The sequence below is a fragment of the Marmota flaviventris genome, chromosome 6, assembly GCF_047511675.1.
Source record: "Marmota flaviventris isolate mMarFla1 chromosome 6, mMarFla1.hap1, whole genome shotgun sequence".
NCBI lineage: Eukaryota > Metazoa > Chordata > Mammalia > Rodentia > Sciuridae > Marmota > Marmota flaviventris.
In genome coordinates this window covers 28,411,649-28,435,345 of record NC_092503.1, presented here as the reverse complement: position 1 = coordinate 28,435,345, position 23,697 = coordinate 28,411,649, and the positions used below count along the sequence as shown (strand labels likewise).

Genomic DNA, 23,697 nt, shown 5'->3' with positions numbered 1-23,697 from the left:
TACATTTACCATTTTCCTAACAAAATAGAGATTCACTTCAGAATGCAGCTTTACCCTGTCATGGACATTCAGGTTTAGTCAACTATATTTATAAAAAGCCAAATGAAAAGACAAAAATCTTCTAATAAATCCATTACTATTTTCATCCTTGCTTCTACTAAGCAACTAATTCTTAAACTAGCCTCTGAAGCATGACTTCCCTGAAGAACTATTATTTATAAAAAAAAAAAAAAAAAGGAATACTTTCCCATAATACTTTTTGACATTTTTAAGTCTAACTCTGTAATGCAGGACAGACCCTTCCCCTCATGACAAACTGCAGAAAATTATCATCCGCATCTGGTGATCTTTCAGAACTCATCGCCTCTAGCTTTATTCTTGGAAAACTACTTCATCTACATCACAAAGAAGCATCAAATCAGTGCATCTAGCCCATTTTCTAAAATTTAATTTTTATCTCCCTTTAATTTCAATGAAATGACAGGATCCCTAAGATCCTTAGTTACAAGTAGTATGAAAATATTTTCCATCTTTAAACAAATAGCTCTGATGATTAACAGGGCATCTGAAAGAGAAGTTTCTGCAACTACTGTCTTATAGACAGATATGAAACATATATTAAGCTCAACTATAACATAATGTTCTTCTATGAACGGCTATCAAATCAGGTTTATTTTTAGTTGACCTTGATCAGCCTATATGTGATATCAAACATGAGTAAAAAGGGACCCACATTTTTAAAAAGCTTCAAATCATCTGAGTAATGATTTTTTGGAAAGGTTTCCCATGTTATGGTGAATCTTTCTCATATTAGTGGATATCTGTACTCAAATGTATTCACCTAGTATGTCTTGAAAATAATTGCAAACCAAATAAACACAGATTTCTAACACCCACCAAGAAGTACTTCTTGCTCTTTGGGGTATATTCTGGATCCCATTCCTCTTCCTTCGGTCTCTTTTGAAAAGTAGTATTTGAGTTGTTTGGACCAGTATTTGTCCCAGCAAAAACTCCTCTGGCTCTTCCTCTGCCTCTAATTCGAAACTGATTAACATTAACAAAATTGTTTAGTAATGCAATCAAAAGTATTTAGTCACATGCAAACTCTAATTTTACTGCAATAACAAAAAAAAAAAAAAAAAAAACATATTGCCATTTCTACCTGAATCTTAATTTCATAGCCACTGAGGATGAAAAGAATGGCCATTTTATAACATAGGTGAGGGGGAAAAAAAAAACAACTCTGCATACTGATAAGGGCGGGAGGGAACCTAAATGTTAGAAGACGCACTTTTAAAGGCCTGAATTTTAAAACAAACAAGCCCGCTCCCACTTTACTACCTAAGAGTTGCCTAGTTCCTCTGAATTATCTCAGGAGTCCAAAGTATTCAACAACATCTATTACCATGTAAGAAAAGTTCGTCTCTTCCCACATGACCTAATAAATCCTACAATAAGAAACGAGCTGAAGATAGAAATATGAATCTATAACTTAAAGTGGCAAGAAGATGTACTACTATGGAATTATTAAACAGTTTAACAACTTTATGGAAACATAAGGATAATGTGTATGCAAGGTAGAACAGAAAGTTATATATTACTTCAATGACTGATACACATAAGCAAGGACTTGAACAGGCAAAAATGAAAATAGCTGTAATACAGAGATGAACATATAAAATATTTTAGGTTTTATGATAGTTTTTCAAAAACTAATAAAGTGTTTTAAAAAATAGATCTCCACCAATAACTTTTCTTGATACTCAGGTTTCTAAGGCTACACATGCTCACTGATCTGAAAAAAATCTAGTTCACAGATGCTTCAAGATTTCAAAAATGGCATTTTTTAATGAAGACATTACTTTAAATGCCATTTCATTTTCAAGACTAATTCTGACTTCAGGAATAATGATTCACATAACAGATAATCTATATCTTTGACTTCCCCTGTGTACAATAAAGTAAAACCCTATCAAATAATCTAAGGCGATTTTATTACTTACAAAGGTTCCTCGTGGTCGGCTAACTCCTGCAAAGCCTGAGTATTCTTTCATTTCATGATGGGTTTTAAATTCTTCTTCTCTTTCCTTCTTACTCTCCTTTTCTTCTCGAGAACTGGGAGAAGAAGGTGATGCTGAAGAGGACGAAGATCGAGAATGATCTTGCTCTCTACTTTTGTGTTTACTGCAAAATAAAGAAAACAAAAAAGTGCCATTTTTAAAAAGATAGAGAACCCAGTTGAATCTTAGTAACAAGAGGGATATTCAAAAAACTATCCCCTATTAAAATTATTACATAAGTAAAATAATTGGGTGTTAAACTTTGACAGTCTGTTTCCATTCTCTTTCAATGTTTTCCACCACTACTAAAAACATGCTATGGTCTAAACTAGTAGACTGTAAACTTCAAGAATGAGGTAGAGTTCTCAAAATATTTTTAAGTTAACTTATAGAATCTTTTGTTATTTTAATGAAAGGAAAAGAGGAGTAGGAAAAAGAAGGTTCTTAAGGCCAAGATTAAAATGACTGTAGTTTGTACACCCCGGGTGAGAACAGTTTGTATGGTTTGGGCCATAACACCAATATAGAAATAAAAAGCACATGACATTGCAAATACCAATCATAATTGTAAATACACAAATAAAACACACCATTTACCTAAAGAACAGCAAGAAAAACAATTATCTATATAGTATTTTGTATTCCTAGTATTTATTTGACTCTATGATGATCAAATTTACATGATTCTAATCCAACACCTGAAAAGGTCATACCTTTGATAACTCTTACCACTGCTAACAGTATCCATGGTAACATTATTTTGAAAAGACTAATACACATTGCTACTCCTAGTCCTTCCTCCCCACCCATCTCTCCCATGTTAAACCACTAGATATCAGTTTAAAATTTTTGTACTCTGGGTGTTATGAGTTGAAAAAGTGCGGAATCAAGCATAACGAACCAAAGTTCTTACACAAACTGTTTCTAGAAATGCACTGCATTGAAGTCCAACCTCCTGATGTAGCCTGGATAATAGGACACATTAATTTGTCATTTTTTTTTTCAGTGTTAGCTTGCTATTCCAAAGTTTTTGTCCTCATCCACCATAAGCCGTGTAAAAGACAAATACATTTTTGCTGTAAAACAAATAATTTTAATTGTTTAAATTTAAACATTCGATTACATAGTCAAAATTGAAAGCAATTAAGCTGACAATTATTAAAGGCTAATTAGAAGCTAAAACCTAACTCAGACAATTTTAACAATTACCTGTCATCTTTGTAAGATTTGTATTCCTTGTAATCTTTTGGAGTTTTTTCTTGCTTTCTTGATCCACTGGATTCCCTGGAGCCCTTGGAATCCCCCCGTTCTTTACTTCTTTCTTTTCTACGGCGATCAATGTCATGCCGAAGATCAGCAGAATCACACCTTAATTTTTTATCTCCCTATAAAAGACAGATAAGTAAAGTACAGAGTTTAGGGAAGAAACAGAAAATATACATACATACACACAGACTTATGCCAGTTTCTAAAAGAAATTGGCATTTTGGTATCAGAAAAAAATGGATCATATGATATACTACACTCATCCTTAGATTTTTTTTTATTTTTCCCCCAATTTTTTAACTAAATATGTGTACAAGTGCAGTAGGACTGGAGAAATTGCTAAAAACTATTTATCTTGAGTATTTTATACGTTGATTAAAAGTTAATTCCTAAAATATTCCGTACAGTGAAAAGATAAACATTATTCCACTCAGAACATCCTCATTAATTATCCCTCATCCTGCCAAATACCTTTTTTATAACAGTTGAACAATGTCATAATCTCAAAATTGTGATGTAGCCTTCTGCCTATAAAGTTGAGGGATCCTAAAGTAATGATTCTCATTAACTAAGCCTCATTATCATCAAGCTCTTCCCAAAATCAGTCAACAAACTGAAAAAGCGCTTCAAAAATAAGAATACTATAATTTCCATAACATGCAAGTGGAATACGATTAATGAAACCAACTGAGGTTGAACAAGGGTTGAAACAAAGCCAGAAAGGTCTTATTCGAAATCCTGTACTCAGTATCTTGGACCATATATTGCCCTTTCTCAATTCAGGTATTGCAACGGACATTAGTTTAACTGGGTCACAATTCACCTCCTTCTTGTTCCATTGCTTTTTCAAATACTATATAATTTAGGAAGATGGAAAGAGGCATCTAGGAATGAAGAGAAATTATACATCAGTAAGATGCTAAGCAATGTGGACATCCTTGATAGTATTCAACAATAAGATTTATTCTGGGAAGTCTAGCTATAATATTCATAAGCATTCATAAAACTCAAAGTATATATATATATAACACGCACACACACATATACACACACACACATATATATCTCCAAATGATAACTACTCACCTATTTGCTCCTAGGGTAACAAAAATCTAATCAAGAGCAAAAAACTTCCTATTCACCTAGGTAATACCAAGTCCACAAGTAACAAGTGAAACTACTTTGTGAATTGAAAACTATATATGTATATATATACACATTAATTGCATATTAACATGTTTATTAGAAAGACGAAGGATAAATAAAAATCAATGTCATATCCTCTTGTCCATCCATCAGTTATCACTATTCTCTCTTCCAGATCAAAATCTAGTCTGAATAATAAGAGAAAAAAATACTCACTGTCAAGAGCACAACAGAAGACTAAATTTGGGGGAAAACAAAATTAACTAACATTGAACCCAAAGTAATGAAGATAAAAGCACAAGAAAAAAAAAAAATCACTTCTCAAAATAGGTTTTTCCAAGATAAACATGCCCCATGCAAAGCAATCACTTTCTTTGTAAACTCTACATTCCACAACCCAATAGATTAAGAGCATGCCCTCTTTAAATAATTTGTATGCTATCAGCTTCTGGTAACAAAAGTGCCAGGGTTTCAAAGTAGCCCAATTATTCCACAACTCTGAAAATCAAATGTATTCTCATTTTTTTAGTTAGAAAAATCAAGATCCAAGAAGTTAATTATTTTTCAACCATAACAGAGACTACTTACTGATGGCCAGAATTAGAACCAAGCAATACGTGCAAAAGCTTCCTAATCTATTCAAAATAAGAGACAGTTGCTCCCTTCACCTGTTTTGCACACAGAACGAACATTTGTTCTATAGGCCAGTGTACCTAAAAAATGTTGATTCTGAAATACCAGAGGTTTTTCAGAGTGCCCTCAACCACCATATTCCATTCCTCTAAGACCCTCATTCCCATGCCTCATCTTTCATAGGCTCTTTATAAGTTTAAAAGCCATCTCCCAAAACACAAATATTATAACAGAGATGGGTTTTTTTCAAGATACACTTAGAAATCAGTTTACAGAATGCCTCTTTATAGCACACATAAAAATGCCCCAATAGCAAAGGGATTACTTCTTGCTATTTGTGAACAACCTTTACTTTAAGCACACACAAATTCTAATATCCATCTCAAAACTCTATAGAAACCATAATATAATTTATATCTTTGCTATCATCATCTTCCTTTATCTACTCACTGGCTCATTACATTTTCTTAGGACTAAATATTTCCTTTTCACTAGCATTTTCAAAAAGTCCTTTCGTTTTTAATTTAAGGTACTTTATTGTCAGCTTAATGTCTTCTAAAAAAAGCAATATGTATACTACCATAAATATATATTTACAAATTAAAAATAGAAATTATCTAATAAACATTTTGCCTTAAGAAAACTATATTTAGTACAGTATCATTACACTGAACTTAACAAGAAAAAGAAATGCATTCAAAAATGTACCTTCTGATTTTCTTCTTTAAAAACTCTCTCTTCCCCTGCTAAACGGGTATGCTTCCTCAGGGCACTTGGAGAGATGTCGATTCTCCTTAATGTATATAAAGTGTATTTAGTACAAAAAATTACATTTTTGTGAGAGATACTAGAAGTTACTTTTCTTCCAATCGACTCACAATAAGACTATTAATTCCTAATAAAAACAATATCCATTAGGGATAAATCAGAATGCTTTGGCTACATTTTTATATATAAGTGAAACCTGACATTTTAAATAAACATTTTAGTTAACAAAAAATAATGTTTGTAATAAGTATTAAAATTACCGTGCAATCTTAACACCTCATTTTCCTCAGTGAACAGATGAATATTATCACTAGCTCCTTAACACTCTTCCTAGTTTTAACTATTCAGTATAAATATTTTCTCATATTCAATACAATAATCTTTTGGGGTTTTATTCTATATCTCTACTTTCAATGACAGTATCAGCTGAAAATTCCCAGTGCTTCCCGAGAAGGAACCATCCATACTACAGCAATTAAGTACTAAGCACTGAATTAGATACTGTATAACCAGTATCACTAACTGTCACCATCACCCTACAAAGTATTATCCTTATTTCTGCATGCGAAAAAAAATCGATGTCCAAGATTAAATAACTTGTTCCTCACAACGCAATGAAGTCATACAGCTAGGACTGCAACATAATTGTTAACATACATATTCTTTTTGTGAAAAAGTACTGTTTCACCAAACATTTTTATTTCACAACCTTATTAGTAGAAAATGAGAGGGGGGAAAAAAAAAAACCAAAGTTTACTTGGATCATGATATCATACTTTCTGTATAATCTTGTTTAAACAATTTCCTTCTATTCAAAACAATACTTTTAACACGCAAATTCAGTACTACACATACCTGTGTATCTCAGGGCTCTTTTGCCGGGTACTATGTTCTTCAGTGGCTTTCTGATACGAAGTGAACCGCTCGTTTAGGGTCACTGCAGCAGATTTGAAGTATTGCTCTGTTGATTTAGGAGAAATACTGCCGAATTAGGAATCTTTAAGAGGGGATTTTCACTTGTGACAGAAGGGCATGTAGCAGGTGAAAAGAAAAATAAAAATATTCAAGAAACCTAGCAGAAGAGAATCAAGTGTTACAAAAAGTTCCTACCCTTTCCTTTTTAACTTCTTGATTGCAAATTTCCTCACAGGTCCTTGTCAATATTACACATAATCCAAGAACAATACATTAAATCAAGTCTAATTTCACACTAATGCACTACTTCCTCAAATAGAAAAGGAACAACATGTGGATGCCCATAATTATACCTTGTCAATTCATGAATCAATGAAGCTACTTCGAGGAATTATTTGCAAAAAAAAACCAAAAAAAACACAGAACTACAGAGATGGTTTGAGTAAACTGATAAAATTATTTCACCAAGAACTTATGTTGACATAACAGAAATGGCTTTAAGCAAAAAGTGAAGATTGCCATTAATTGGAAAAATATTTTAATTTATATTCAGTAATTATTCCAAAAATCTGGCATCGTGGCAAACCTGACAATATATCTGATATTGTTGTCTTGTTTTACAATTTTAAAATTAGTAATATCGATACTGATTAGTTTATAAACCAGTTCAAGGTATATGCTGTAAATGTAAAATAGACGTATAAAGTCATGAGCTATGAAATGTTACATTATGAAGCAAGCTATCTGCTTAACAGGTCAACATACATCTGTGTCAACTTACCGCCCAATATCCAGCACATGTCTCATAACCAATCATTAAAACGTGAAACGGCCACTACAAGGGTAGTGCCTCAATCATAATTCCATGAAACCCAGGAATTTGAGCTAGCAACTCAGTTTTTATGCCATTTTTGCCAGGAAGACAGAAGATTCAACTTTGCCTGTATCTTTCAACAGCTATTTTACTTTGAAACATGGATTTTGCCATTTCAAAACATACTCCAGGACCTAGTTACAATGAAAAAGAAAACATCACTGGGCATTTTCAGCTCTATATAAAGTAAGAGCTGTTCAGATCGGTTGCACAATACCAAATATGAAACATAACTATCATCAATTCTTTTTAAAAAGGAAAAAAAATGAAAAAGGAAAAATTTTATCAAAATCTGATCTCAAAATTTAGCAATAAATTGTAAAATGTGAGAAAGGTCAAAAAAGGTGAAAAAAGAAAAAAATACTAATGTTTCATACTTTACCACAGTAACATGGTAATAAACTGGTTCACAATCTTACTTATACCAAAATAGCAAAACTCTTTTGTTACCATGTTTAAGTAATTACATCCAAAAAGACTCACTTAATTATTTACTGTTTTGAAATATCAAGCCCATAAGGAATTACTAGTGACGAGTTTCAGCTATTATGAGTTGTTGTAATGACAAACTTAAAAAAAAAAAAGAAAGAAAGAAAGAAAGAAAAAAGACTTTTAAGACCAACTGCCATGGAGGTTCCTGAGAATGAACCTATTAAACAGAAAAACAAAAACACAACTTAACCTAGTTGCCCAAAAAGTCATACCCTAAAATCTTTAAAAATTATTAGTAACTCTGAAGCTAGAATTACACACCAGTGAAAACAAAAAATCATTACTTTAGTTGAAATGACAACCCTCACCTTTAGGGATCTAAAGAAATGTTCTATGATCCTAATTAGTTGCTACTTATGTAATCACTATTCATCTAACATCTTGGTAATTTTTTTAAATGAGGATAAACCAGAAAAAAAGTATTGTAACAAATCAAGCAGTACAAAAAGACAGGAAGTTAATACTATTTTCCTCTGGTTTCAGATTTCTTTAAGAAATAATAGTAACCATATTGCCTCATTTTGTTATAAAACTATGCCAATAGTTTATTAAGTCATGCAATAAAAGTAATTAATTAAAGTAATTAAGCCTTCTGCACTTCAAATACACTATACCTTTATAAAGACTTTCAGATTTAAATAAATCTACATATTTTAATATAACTTATTAGAATATTTTAATTCTACCATTTTGTTCACTTTCTATTAAATATCTTCATGACTCTTGATGCCCCTCAAGACTGGTATCTCTTCCTCAATATTATTTTTCCAAATTTTTAGGATTTAATGTAAACCTGCTAGCCCTAGGTATAATAAAGTGTAAATAATCATTTTTCCCTGCATGCAAGAGAAGTTTAAGTCACAACACTAAACACACTAAGCATACCTTTAACATGATGAACCAAGGACACAATGTGTTGTATAAATGACTCTGAAGTGCTTTTGCTGGCCTGAGGCAACTTAATGTGGTCAAAGATGGATCGGAACTCTTGCTCCTTCTTGACAGAATGGACAAGTGTACTAGCAAGTAGCCTGTCTTTAGTCAAGGATGCAGGTCTGAAACATATGGATAACACACACACACACAAACAAAATATACCATTGGTTTGAATGTGAAAACACCACGTTCAGAAAATAAGATTACCAACTAAAAACCCACACAGCTTACTTACTGGACATCAGTGTGGAATTACCTGTTAGAATCATCAAGAGGAACAGGTGCCATTTTGAGTTTGACTTCGGGACGATGAGAATCACTGGCTATCATTTTGATCCTAAGCGGGCTCTCCTCTCTGAAGGTAGACTTTTCTCGTGCATCCAGATTCTTGTGTAGAGGGGGACTGTAATCAAAGAGGTCTTTGAGCTTTTCAGATTTTACCTGCTCAGGTGACTGAGTTTCTTTCTTTACTGTTATTCTTTCAGAATTTTTGTCGTCTTCCTTGTGCTTATCTTTTGTAGTACTAGGCCTTTCCACTACGTATCCAGTCTCTTTAAGTTTATAATTTTTTTCTTCTCTAAATCCATCACTTTCTCTATTGCCTTTCAGTGAAACTTTGGACTTGTACTTGGGTCCTTCCTCCTCAGTATTCCGGTGAGATGCAGTAGCAAAATTTTTACCCTGATCTGCGAGGACTGACTTCCTGAACTGTCTATAATCCTCTGTCTCCTCTGTGTCATCCCCTTCTGAATCATTAAACTTTTGTTTTCCAGACTCTTTATCACTGAAGTAATCTAGAGCTTCCTGATCTTCCCATTCTCCCTCTGCCCTCCCTTTCTCTGATCCTTTCTCCTTTGGAGCCTCTTTATCCCTGGTATTACCCCTATCAAGCAGGAATACTCTAGACTCTTCATCTGTGAACCTGTGAATAAGCAAAGAAGAGGATAGTAACTCTGGAGTGCATTCATTGTAGATCACTTGCATACTTAAATGTGTTGCCCAATATCACAGGACCAGCAATGAGAAAATAACACTACTGAAAAGATGTTTTTTCAAATCCCACTTTTTATAAAATCAAAAATACCTTCATATAAAACATATGTACTGTTTTTAAATTTACATTAAATATCCTAAAGTTTAAAATGTATAAAGTGATCTCAAAAACCTATTCCATTCTGTCACAGTCCACAATTTTGCATAAACAAATCCAAATTTCTACAGAGATCTTACAATATACAACATTTAAGCTGCAATACGTAGCCTAAATTTAACTTTTGAGACCAAGAAGCAATAAAGGATAATACACAAACCTACTAGAATTTCTTATACTCAACATTGCTATTCCATTAACATCTTATCTATCACATAAACAAAAGCACAAATGGACTTTAATGCAATTAAGATATTTAATACTCTAGCTAAATCACAAGAGTTCAAGTTCATATAAACCTAGTTCTAGAAAATGGAAATATTAAGTAGAACTAAAAGTATCAGTCAATAAAAACATTAACTATATGCTATTATACCATAAATAGTGTACTTGGTTCTATTTCCTCACTTAAGTCAATCAACACTACATTAAGAACCAAATTTAATTAATAGCAATTTTCCACAATGCTTAAAATCAGAATTTAGACAAATTTTTTAAAATGTCATTAAAGGTACTGAAAATTCAAAGTCCATCATCTTTTCCAAAGTCAGGCAGAATTTATTAAATACTGACAATTGAACTGTTTGTAATACCACCTAAGAATGTAAACCTTAAGTGCATCATTTATGAAGATTACATTTTAGTGGTGAAAAGAATAAAAACAAACTTTCAATGCTCTACCAATTTCTAGTTTTATGGTTCTTAACATATTATTGGTCATGCTTTACACTTTTAAATTTCTCCTCACTAATACTGTTAATTCTGGACTGACTAAAAATGGATAAAATTAAGAGATAAATTAATTTTTAGTAGAACACTTAGCTTCCTTCCAAAGTTTAGCATACAAAGAGTAAAATCTGGGATTATAAGGTAGGAAGTTGTGAGTAAAAACAGCTAATACATCACAATGCAACTTTTGAAGTCATATAATTCCAAATAAAATTCAAAGAATTACTAATATTATAATCTAAATACCATCCTCCTTTAGTTCTTACCTTTTTAAGAATTTCCCAGTCTTTGCAGTTTCCTGATCTCCTCCATCAGGATAAAATGAGGAACGTCCCCTAGCCTCATCTCTTGGAGCATTCTGTGGTGTGATTGTCTTTGCAGGACTTCTTCGTGAAGGGATATGATGAATCGGACTGTTCTGAGAAGGACTGTATCGACTAGATCCATTTCCAACAGAACCAGAGCCAGACCTTTCAGGGCTATGCTGAATGGAATGTGAATGCTGAGAGGGAGTATTTTTTGCAGAATGAACTGTACTAAGCATGGGGGCATCTGAGCAAGATGAACTCTGACTAGGTGGTGTAGCAATAGGTGAAGGACTATGGGGTGATCTGGGACTATTATCATAAGCTGAAAGGCCAGGCCAAATATCACCAGATGTGGCTGATTTATTAAACTCATCAATAGATTCAGATGGATCATGTTCAAACGTATCTTTCGTTTCCTCTTGTGATTTGCTTTTCAAAGGACTCTCTTCTTGGGGTTCCCCTTCAGCTTTTTTGGTTTGTTTTTCCTGAGACCCTCGTCTTTTAGAGACAGGAGATTTGCTATATGGGGATGAAGAACGAGATGATGATGATCTTGGAGACCTAGAGGATCTATATGACCGGCGAGATCTGCTTCGGGACCTCTGAGAAGAAACGGATCTTCTTTTTGGACTCCTGGAACGTGAACGACCTCGTCTAGGACTCCTAGAGTGCCTTCTATTCCAGACAGGTCTATAACCACCTCGATGGTATCTACCTCCTCCTCCTTGATAATACCCTCTACCCCTTCCTCTATACCCATAAGGTCGTCTCATTCCTCTATTATTTCTGTAATCTCGACGATAATCTCTAGAATAAATACGATCTCTACTACGAGATCTTGAATATGTCCTGGAACGAGACCTAGAACTAAAAATAAAATAAATATCAATGTAAGAAAAATAATGTAACCTAGCCTACCATTCTAGATATTTCTGGTTGAATATAACATAAATAATCAAAGGTAAAATGTATAGTTTTTTTTTTAAACTCATTGTACAACTTTATTGTTTATCTAAAGTTAAAAACTCATTTCTAAGTAAATAATGAGAGAATAAATTAAAGACCTTGGAATAAGTCTAGGCTGGCACCTAGAGACAGTGTTAAAAAAATTGTAATGGCATGGCATCATATTTTGTGAATGGCGAGAAAGGTTACACAGTATTATATACAGTGAAATACCATTGGTATTCAGCAAAGTTACTTTCAATGGGTGATTTCAACTTTCTGTGCTGTGTATTGCTATTTGAAAAACAACCAGAGTTAAATCATTTTAACCAAAAAATATTCCTTTGTTAGAATTAAAAAAAAAAAAAAAAACACCCAGGAGTAGAAGTGCACACCTACAATCCCAGCTACTTGGGATAATGAGGCAGCAGAATTACCAAGTTCAAGGTCAGCCACAGCAACTCAGAAAGAAACTGTCTCAAAAAAATAAAAAGGGTTGGAAGACATAGCTCAGTGATAGTGTACCTCAGGTTCAATTCCCCACCACGACCAAAAAAAAAAAATTCAAAGATCAGAGTCAGAAATAAAAACTATGCAGGTTATGTACTGCCAAGTAATTCTTACATTATCTAACTCATCACTCAGCCTGACAGAAAAATACAATGAAATCCAGTATATATTAGCATAGTACAATAGGAATCAGATCTGGAGTCCAACTACTGGATTCAAATCTAAGCTCTAACATTTACTAGCTTGCAATTTTCAATTGTCTAACTCTAAAATGGCATTAACAATAGATCCATCCCACAGGATTCTTTGAGAATGAAATATATATACTAATCGTTTTAGCACTGTACCTGCATACAATAGGCATTTGATAAAACATTAGCCATTAATGATTACCATTATTCAAGGAACTAAACCATTAATTCACCTGTATCTCTTCTTTCTAGAGTGTGATCTTGATCTTGATCGAGAACTAGACTGTGATCTAGACTTTGATCTTGAAGAATGTGATCTAGAATTGGAACGACCCATTTCTTTTCTCCTAGTCAAATGAAAGAGTAAAAAAGGTTAAAATTATAATTTGATTAAAGTTTCATACAAGATTTTCTTATTTTCAGATACAAATTGAATTTTATAGATCATTATCATTCTTTTCAGAGGACAGGTCATTATTCCTAACTAAAACCTTGTTTTTGCCTGCATAACAAATACAGTGTACTAAAGACACAATTTTCTATGTTCTGCCTCAACTATGTGTCTCAATTCAAAAAGACAACAGCTGCAGTAGCTAAAAAGAGCAATATCAGACTGCAGCAACATGTTATTCCACACCAACACAAATACCTACCTCTCCTGAAAAAAAAGATAAATATCCAACTATTAGATAAGAAACCTGAAACAAAGAAAATATCATACTTTCTGTATAATCTTGTCTATAATCAAGAGGCTCAACACTGGAAAAAAAAATAAACCTACTAGACTGTCAATAGTATTTTATATCCTTGAAATGGGCCTGAACTGACCACTTCATGCATACTATACTGCCTTGAGTGGTATTATTGGATAGACTCCTAGTAGAAATAAAGGTCACTAAGTCTCTGAAAAGCTGAAGTCATCCATGACTCTGTTTGTTCTCAGTAGTCATGATGGCAGGATAAAAATGGACTTACATGACAAAGCTTAGGGTACTCTAGCTTTTTTTTCTGGTAAATGAAAAAGGACGAGATCCAGAAATTAGATTACTGCCAAGAGAGATTACAACTACAAGAAAAACAAAACTTGTACACTTGTATCGTTACTTTTCTAAACATTATATGGTATCAAATGCTATAATTAGACTTCACAGGGTAGAAGTAACAGAACTGATTCATACAATCTACTCTTCATAAAAATAACTTTTAAACATACAAATACACACAAAGCAAATCACTGCATGTACATCACAAATGTCACATTTTCAACTTTTCAATGAGTTCTGAGACTATAGTCTTAACCTTCTAGGCTTATTTTTGCCAAATACAGGTGACCCTTAAAACTAGGAGTTAGAGACAGTGACCCCCACATAGTCAATCTATGTATAACCTTTGATTCCCTAAAAACTTAATAGCTTGCTGTTGACCAGAAGCTTTATCAATTACAAAACTCAATTGACACGTGTTTTGTATGCTACTTGATTATGTATGCTGAAAAACAGGCAATACAAAATTTTCTGGAGAAATAAACTGTTCAGAGATGATTATTAGCATCAGGACCAGCATTTTAAGTAGATATCCACAACACTTAAGTTCACAAAAACAGCAACAGAACATAGTTATGAAATTATTATAGCAGTTGATTTCATGCAGTTTTGATTTAAATACTGCATCTTTACATTTCTCAACTGAAAATGGAGTCATGCACTGCCTATGAGTAAGAATTTATAAATTTTAAATTTTGAATAGATATGCATCTTAAACAATAAAAAACTGTTATCTAAATATATTTTATCCATTCATGGCATACCTTTTTTTTTTTAGAATTTTTTTCCACTAGTTCTAGGCTACATGGATCACCTGCAAATTTTTTCAAATTGTCATGAATTTCCCAACACCATTCACGTAAAGTGGACCCATGAAGTTCAAACCTGTGTTCAAGGGACAACTGTGGAACTATTTCCAAATCTCTACTAAACTTATTATCAAAATAAGTCATCATTTCCAAAAAAAATCAACTTATTAAACTTCTAACAGCAATTCTCACATATTTAAATCATATCTCCTAGAACCAAGTATTTTTGAATACACCATTTTACTTAGTCTTTTTGTTCAGTACTATAAAGTAGTATTGAGACACTAACATTAGTTAATTGCAGAGAAAGTAAAGATTCTGTCTACAAGCTTCCTCTTTAAAGAACATAAATGAAAAACTTCAAAGATTCAGGTAAGTATTTCAAATACAACATAACTATCGTCTAATAGACAAACTATCACCTTTTTCTTCTACTCTCAACTTTTTCTCAATCCCAAATAAACAAGGCATACATACGACAGAAGTAAAAATGCAGGTTTCAGTGTTCAAAAGAGGTAGAATAAGAATTCTACATCATTAATAAAGGAAATTTAACATTCACACAGGGAGATCTGTTACCCAGTAGAAAAAAAAAAACAAATTTGGTTTGGCAAGCTATTTTATTTTGACAACATAATGAAATTGGTGACATTCACATTTACAATCTCTAAAATAAGAAATCTAGATTATCAGGAATTGTGACACTTTATTGGCTTTCAAAATACTGCCTTTCTCAAACTTTTTAAATTACATATGTAATTAACATTCAGTGTAATAAGATTTATTTCAAGAAATTTATTTTTCTTCCACTCTGAGATAATTAGAAAAACTTTAAAAAACCAGAGTGTCAAATGATTTTGAAGATTCCAATAGCTAGGCAAAACCACTTTCACTGTATTAATAAGAAAAAGAAATGCTTTCAAATACCCATAGGTTCTGTGCCATGCACATCTACAATCTCTGATCTTGGTTCTTGACGTATTTTGTTTTGCTAATGGTACTTTCTAGCAAGCAAATCAGAAATTGTATAGACTTTTCCAAACCAGAACATCTGGGTTGGTATGCAATTAAAAAAAAATGTTTTATATAAACAAAATTAAAAAGACTAACACAATATTAGTTAGGAAAATAATTCTTTGAGGCTTCAGGCCAGGCTAGGGGTGTAGCTCAGTGTTTTGTTTGCCTAGCATGCATGAGGCCCTGTGTTCAAACCCCAGCCCACAAACAGGGGTTGGGGAAAGTCTTCAGAACACTCAATCAGGTACTTCTTTAACTGTTAAATGAATGTATTCCCCAGAACCTGGGGGGGGTTGGTTGTTTGTTTAAGCAGCAATTTTATTTTTAAACATCTGGGTTTTGATTTGTTTTTAAATAGACACACCTGAAATTCCAAATAAGTGATTTAAAAAGCACAACTATAAATTTATCAGTCCAAAAGAAATTGAGTTCTTTTGAAATTTTTGTTGTGTGTTGGTGCACTAGGGATCAAATCAGGGCCTTGCACAAACTAGGCAAGTACCTGACACTAATTTATACTCCCAGCCCCAGAAATTTGGATTAATATATTTTTCATGTCTTTACACAAATATTTCTCGCTTAAGAAGGTTAAGATCAAAAACCTCTCAGACTACCTAGATTCAAAGCCAGGCTAAGACACCTCCTCCTTTTTTGTGTGACCTTAGGCAAAATCTTTAATCTGAACCCCAATTAATACGAATGAAGAAAATTACAGCACCTATTTCATAAAGAACTAAATGAGTTGATAAATGTAGCTCATGTAATACAATTTTGGCACATAATAAGGAATTAATTTTAATTACCTTAACACCAAAGTAGAGGGGGGGGAAAGTTAAGTTATGGAACTCCTCTTGTTTGCATTAGGGAAGATGGGTTAAAACAGCAGGGTCTTTTTGTCTTGCTTTGATTTTAATTTGCTTTTTATGTTCTGAATCGTTTAGTAGAGGTTTTTATAGAAGTGGAAGAAGCAAATATACAACCTAGAAGCAGGAGAGATGAAAAGAATCAGCCGGGCGCAATGGTATACTCCTGTAATCCCAGCGACTCAAGATGGCAGAAAGATTGAAAGTTTGAGGCCAGCCTCAGCAACTTAGGGAGGCCCTAAGCAACTTAACAAAACCCTATCTCAAAATTAAAAAAAAAAAAAAGGGATGGGGATATACCTCAGTGGTAGAGTGCCCCTGGGTTCAATCACCAGGATCTAAAAAGAAGAATTTTTTTTCTAAGACTAACTTAAAATCTGACTTCATACAAGCCACCAAAAAGGAGAAAAAAAAAAAAAAAGCTTCAGGCTACATGGTTTTTAATCATTCCATCTGAATCATCAGCTCAGCTGTCACATTTAATGAAACAAGTGTAAACTGGAAACAGAAAAATGAATGCTACTTACCTGGGGTTTTGAGATTCTGTAAAGTTCTTCCTGAAGAGACGTTTCTGAGAAATTAAACCCTAGCAAATAAAAAAAAAAAATGCATGAGTTATGGAAAATTAAATATTCACTATAATACGTAGGGTACTGCAATATGCTAATAAAGGCACTTGTGATTTCAAAGAAGGGGAGACTGATTTAGGAAACATTAAATTTTAAACCATAAAAAACGTGTAACTCAATTTTTTTTTGAAAATCACAATGCAGCAGTTTATCATTGAACTGACAGCAACTTAACTTTTTAATACTTGCATTCTAATTTTAGTAATTTGACTTAGAAAAAGAAGATATGCTATCTCCTTATCATAAAATTCCAAAGTAATTAACATTGTTATCTTAGAATATGAAAACATCAAGTAATCTGTATTTAATATTCACAATGCTTACAACATCTACAATGAGTTTAATGCTCTGCTATGTATTGTCTTGGCACTTCCTTTCGTTTTCATCTAAAACTGATTTCCATCAGAGTGATCTCTAAACTGTGTATCTAAAAGTACTTTCACATGTGTACAAGTAACAATCAGCAATGAAACAAGTATTTATTGGAAATCAATACTCATCCTAAACTAACCATTACCATGTAAATCAATTTAAATTTGGCTCAAAATGTTAAGCAGCTATCAAAATGGGAAAGGTTGTCTTTGTGATATATTCAGTGATTATCAATTGCGTACAAAGGATGGTTCAAAAATACTATGGGGTGGGGCTGGGGTTGTGGCTCAGCAGTAGAGTGCTCACATTGTGCGTGGGAGGCCCTGGGTTCAATCCTCAGCACCACATAAAAATAAATAGATAAAAGAAAGGTATTGTGTTCAACTACAACTAAAAAGAATTATTTTTAAAAAATACTATGGGAGCAAAAATTCAGAATAGAACAAAAGCAAGGCATGGTGGCAAATGCCCATAATCTCAAGTGTAAGGCTAGCTTGGGCAACTTAGCAAAACCCTGTTTCAAAATAAAAAAATTAAAAGGTCTAGAGTTACAGAAAGCACTCCAGGTTTGTTCAATCCTCAGTGCCAAAAAAACAGGACTGGGGATGTAGCTTAGCAGTAGAGCATCAGTACTGAATAAAAGAAAAAAAAGGGGGGGGGGGTGCGGAGCACTGGAATTAATAAACAAGCTTAAGGGAGAAAAAATATACATTTAAATGAAAATCCATGTATCTTATTAATTAACAATTCAAAATTTTAAATACAACAATATTTGAAATACAAAGAAAAATGAGATTAAACTAGTAACTCAAGAATGGTATACCTTAAACAGCCATGGCCCTACAACTGGGGAGATATGAGATCTGTGGTTCAGGCTAGGATGGAGTAGGAACACAGTAACTAAGGTACTACCATACTAAAATTAAAAAGTAGCAAAACCGAAAAGTCAAATAGGCTTGAGTAGGGAGTTAAAAGGGTTTCTAAAGTTCATATAAGTTTAATGTTTAAAAATCAAAACCCCCAAGTGGGGAAAGAAAAGAGCTAACCTTCTAAATTAAGATACCATTCAAAAAACTTTTCTTCTGACCTTGAAGTCAGTATCACCGATTTCACTGCTGGAAGCAGTACAAGGATCCAACTAGCTAACAATTCCCCCTAAACAATTTCAAAAGGCCAACTTTAATATATATCCAGAATAATTAACTGCCAAGTTTCTTTTTACTCCGAGTTGTAATGTTTTTGATTACAAGAAAAAATACTCTAGAAATAGAAAACAGAGAGAGGAGGGACTACAAGCTGTTGGACCAGCTCGTTAACAATGCATAAATATATTCAAGTATCCACACCAAGAACTCAAACAATATATGTGATACACAACAGTCAGCATCAAAGACCTATCCACTCAACTAAGGTTGGTTTGTTGTTGTTTTGTGGTTTGGGGGATAGGAAAGCACTCTGCCACTGAACTACTGCCCCAGTCCTCAACTAAAAATTTTTTAGACAGTCTGTGTACAGTATTATGAGACATGATTATGTAAGAGGTCCCCTCACTACAAAAACCAAATACAGATGAACAGGTATCAGCAACAAATCATAGTAAACTAAATATCAGCCACATACCAAAAACTGTGTCAAGTAATAAATAAAATCATCTCATTTAATCCTAATAATTTTGTGAACTAAGTATTAATACCATCTTTCCAATGAAAAGAATTCTAAGCTTTCAGAATACACCATACTAAGTGCCTATTATATACAGAATTTTAAGAGAACTTACATACTCTACTTTCTTGGAGCGCCCAGTGAGGGGAAGACAAATAAGAAAACAACAAATAATGACAAGCAAATTGAGGGGGAGGGGTCCACAAGGCAACATGCTAGGAGGAAAACAATTTAGTTGAATCTGGAGCCATCTTTAAGGAGGTAACATTTATGTAATACTGCAAAGATCAATGGAGCAAAGAGCATTCTAGGCAGAAGACATTCTAGACAGCAGACCAGTAAAAACATTTGAGTTACTCTGATCAAGGAGCCAAGGGTACAAGATAAGGCAGAAGTAGCACTGGATCAGATCATATAACATCTATTGGCCCGGATTTTACTGTAACTCCAGTGGGGAAATTCCTAGAGGGGTTGATCATGAGTCCCATCATCAGAATTACATTTTAAGATGGCTGCTATGTAAGCTAAGTTGCTGAGGTTGGCCTTAAACTTGTGATCCTCCTGCCTCAGCCTCCTGAGTCACTGGGGATTACAGGCACCATGTTGTCTAACTTCATCTTATTTTTTTCTCTTCAAGGATGGCCTCAGAACTAAGTGTGGTTCTAGCAACTTAACAAGACTGTCTCAAAAATAAAAACTAAAAGTGCTGGTGATGTAGCTCAGTGGTAAAGAAACCAAGATCAATCTCCAGTACCAACACATGTATGTATGTATGTATGTATATATAAAAAATATAAGTTCTTAGTCCAACTTGTTGCACCCTGCTAAAAGAAAGAGCATGGGAACCATGGATCAGAATACCTGCACTGTAAACCAGGTTATGCCACTTTCTAGCCTATGTTGCTGTTAGTTTTCTAACTTCCTGGCTTCAATCTAGAAAATGGAGAAATACTGGGTTAAGAAAAACTGAAGTGTTTAAAAATTTCAAAACATTACATAAATTCAAGCTAGTTTTGCTATTACCTTCATGTCAGTGGGCTGTTTGTTTTTTGGAGACAGTCAAATTATTAAATGCTTAGGACTATGAAATAATACTGATCACTACTTAAGAAGCTGGATGTGACTAATGAAGAAACTCACTACAATTACAACATCAATACTGACACTACCCGGTATCTACTTATTTGCTAAATATCACTGAAAATCAGCACAGCAGAATTCAGCTAATGTCCAACTAATAATTTCAAAGTATTTTCTGGGAACTCCCAATCCAAAGATCCATGCAGAACTGGGAAGAAAAAAAAAAAAAAAACCTTTCTCCATTTCTACAAGTATTCACATTACAGTTAATCTAGAGCAACCTGTACATAAGTTGTTCAATACATTCAAGTAGCCAGGCATGGCACTTGCCTGTAATCCCAACAATCTGGATGGCTAAGGCAGGAGGATAACAAGTTTGAGGCCAGTCTGGGCAACTTAGCAAGACCTAGTCTCAAAATAAAAAACAGATAGGACTGAGGATGTAGCTCAGTCGTAAAGCATCCCTAGGTTCAATCCCCATAATGCAAGCTAATTAATTCAATACATCTGAGCTTACCAGTGACAAGTATTTCTTACAAGTCTGTCATCAAGTCCTAAAATACTACTGTTCTTGGAAGTCAAGAATCAGCTCGAACTAAAGTCTCTTCAGACACCATTTATTATCTGATTTCAGAGGGACTCCAGTGTTCACAATATAATGGTGAAAGGGTAAAATCCTTAAAAGATGCTACAAATTAGCATTAGTTAGGCTTTAGATTGTTTATTATGAGCTACTTCAAACACACAAGAATTCCCATCAAATTAACCAGTATTTGATAGGGTCAGACAAAAATGTAAATAAACTTTCATTAGTTTCTCCTACATAAGTATTGTTTATTGCCTAAACACTAACCTGTCCGTACCTTTTAGACTGGAATAAAATATTTTTAAACTGGAATAAAATATTTTGTTTTGCTTTTGTTTTTAATTTTAAAAAATTTTAAAGGCTCCGTGGCAATAGGTACAAGTCTGACGTGGCCAACCATTTTTCCCGTTTTAGCCACATAACACTTTCAATCTTCGTATTAATTTGTTCAGTTCTACACACACACACACACACACCACAAAAGGACAGAAAAGTTGTTGCCGGTACTGCTGCTTGACCGTGACCAGATATATCTTAAAAGTAAATCGAGTCAACTTATGGGTTCAAAATTAGGGCTAAATCCACAAACTGAACTCATCACTCTCACCCTTTTATATCACCAGCTCGGTTTCGCTTGCACTTCTGCAGAAATGACCCTTCGGCTAAGGTAAGTCGCCCAGCCCCATCGGCTAAGACTCGATCCCCATGCTAGGAAAGAGTTACGGAGTCAAGCCTGCGCGTTCGTTTCAAAACAAGCATGAGTTGCCAGAGGGACCCAGAAGATTAACACAGAATAAATTTCCCAGCAACACCCAGGACCAGAGGCAGAGGCCGAAGTCGGTTAGAAAAGGCAGAACAGAAGCCTAAATCCAAGTAAAATAACAAAAAGGAGGCCTAAATCGACAGATATCCTAGAGCGAGGAAAAGAGTTTAAAGACGACGCCGAAAAGGGTCGACTTACCCAGGGCACTTTGCTGCAGGTCACGTTTATTTTGTAAAAGCCGAAAAGGCCGGAAAGAAAGGTAGCGCTCCCAGCCAATGAGGCGAACACCAGCAGCACCTCACGCGGCACCACGCGCAGTAGGCGGGGAAGCGAGAAAGGAAGCGCGCGTGCGCAGAGTATCTGGTCGGGCGCGCGCTGGGGTCCGACCAGAAGAAGTGGGGGAAGGGTTGAAAGAGGTGTGCGCACGCGCACGAAAGGCCGCGCGGTCTCTGGATCTCGATCCAGGTTCGCAGCCGCGCGCTCTCGCGCGCCCCGTTCACTCAGCCTACCCCACCCCCACACCTTTTCGAAAGCTCGTGGTCCCCCGAAAACCTGAGAAAAGCTCGGAGGGAAACGCACAAATAACGGCGCAACGGCTCTGGTGTTCTTTCGCCGTCGCCGACCCGTCACCACCCACAAAAGAGTCAACAGTATTAACGGGTCTTCGGTACTCACGGGCCTTTGAGTAATCTGGATGCATCTCAAGGCTTACCTAATACGCTGAAGCACGGTTCCCGGGATTTATCTCCGTTGTAACTAAACAGCGGCCATTTCCCGACTCGAGAACGAGAGGAAAACCATAGAGGTAGCTTCGACGCGCTAGCTCGTCTCCGTCACTTCCGATTTGGGGCGTGGCCTCGAGTGCCGCTAAATATCTAGGCAGACCCCGCCCACCCTTCCGCCCTAGACCGACTCTCTGGCCGCTATTAAGATGTTGCCTGAGGCTTTCTGGGAAGTCGCGTGTATGGTCTCGCGCGAAGATGTGGTGACTCCGCCCTCTGGCCCGCGGGGGCCTCCTCCGCCTGGGTGGCGGTAGACTAAAGGGAGGGCTTGAGTGGGGAGCGGATTTTTTCATAGGCCTAAAAGTCGGCGGACTCCACGAAGGGACTGGTGGTCGACCGGCCTTGTCTCTAGGGGACCAGCTAGACTTCACTATTACCCCCTGCTCATTGCGACAGTTAGTTCTTCTGGTCCGTGCTCTCTGTGGTGCCGGCCTAGACCAGCCCCAAAACGAAAAGTCTGTCTGAAGACCAGAAGGCAAGAGGCAGCTTGTGGTCCCAGACCTGCGCCTCCCTCTGCCAGGAAACGTGGCGTATTTTCATGGACGCCTAACTTGAGCGTCTCTTGCTTTGCTGTTAAATGTGCCAGAAGCACTTTGTTAAAGTTGAAAATAACCACGGTCTAAATCCCATTTTGAGTGGCATCTGATAAACTCGCCATTGGCTCCGCCGTAGTGGCAGGCTGGTTAGGCTGTCTGGGACAGTTTGCGTCGTAGCTCTCTGCTTTTCCTTGTGACGTTGTTAGGGCATTACCACCTAAGCTTTCAGAGATTGGCATAGACGTTAAAAAAAAAAAAAAAAAACACGAAGCAGGTAAGCTTTCAGTCTGTAACAACCATTTGTGCTGGCCGAGAAACAGCCCAACGTCACTTGATCTGCCAGAATTATGAATCAGATTATAAATAGGCAAGCCACGTTAGATTTGAATCATTTCTATTAATACTAATCTTAGTTGCAATTTCTTGCGTAGAGGCTTAAGCCTTATGTTTTAAGAGGTTAACTACCTTGAAGGATTCAAGATTCTAATTTAACAGTCTTCCTTCAGTTAAATTCAGTATTGGGCCTGGTTGTGAATTTAATACTAGTATAGAGAACATTCCTTACAATCCAGTTTACCAACCCTAGAAATACTTTTTGTTTTTTTTTTTTTTTTAATACTAGGAATCGAACC

General features: G+C 35.1%; 1 protein-coding gene across 6 annotated transcripts in view; it reads right to left on the bottom strand.

Moving 5' to 3' along the window:
- Bclaf1 (BCL2 associated transcription factor 1) overlaps positions 1–22,600 on the bottom strand; it is a 30,673-nt gene extending 8,073 nt beyond the window's left edge. Inside the window, exons 1-12 of one of the 6 annotated variants that reach the window (XM_027938426.2) lie at positions 22,460–22,599; positions 17,183–17,241; positions 16,596–16,772; positions 13,157–13,270; positions 11,236–12,144; positions 9,347–10,012; positions 9,040–9,209; positions 6,729–6,834; positions 5,814–5,898; positions 3,270–3,445; positions 2,004–2,184; positions 898–1,044 (exon numbers count right to left, since the gene is read on the bottom strand). In XM_027938426.2, the coding sequence (XP_027794227.1) occupies positions 898–1,044; positions 2,004–2,184; positions 3,270–3,445; positions 5,814–5,898; positions 6,729–6,834; positions 9,040–9,209; positions 9,347–10,012; positions 11,236–12,144; positions 13,157–13,260 (2,544 nt within the window). In that variant the 5' untranslated portion in view covers positions 13,261–13,270; positions 16,596–16,772; positions 17,183–17,241; positions 22,460–22,599. Of the gene's footprint in view, positions 1–897; positions 1,045–2,003; positions 2,185–2,973; positions 3,137–3,269; positions 3,446–5,813; positions 5,899–6,728; positions 6,835–9,039; positions 9,210–9,346; positions 10,013–11,235; positions 12,145–13,156; positions 13,271–16,595; positions 16,773–17,182; positions 17,242–22,459 lie in introns of those variants that run through there. The other 5 variants (XM_071612997.1, XM_071612998.1, XR_011707700.1 and 2 more) reach the window with 5 other exon arrangements.
- Positions 22,601–23,697: the final 1,097 nt, after the last annotated feature.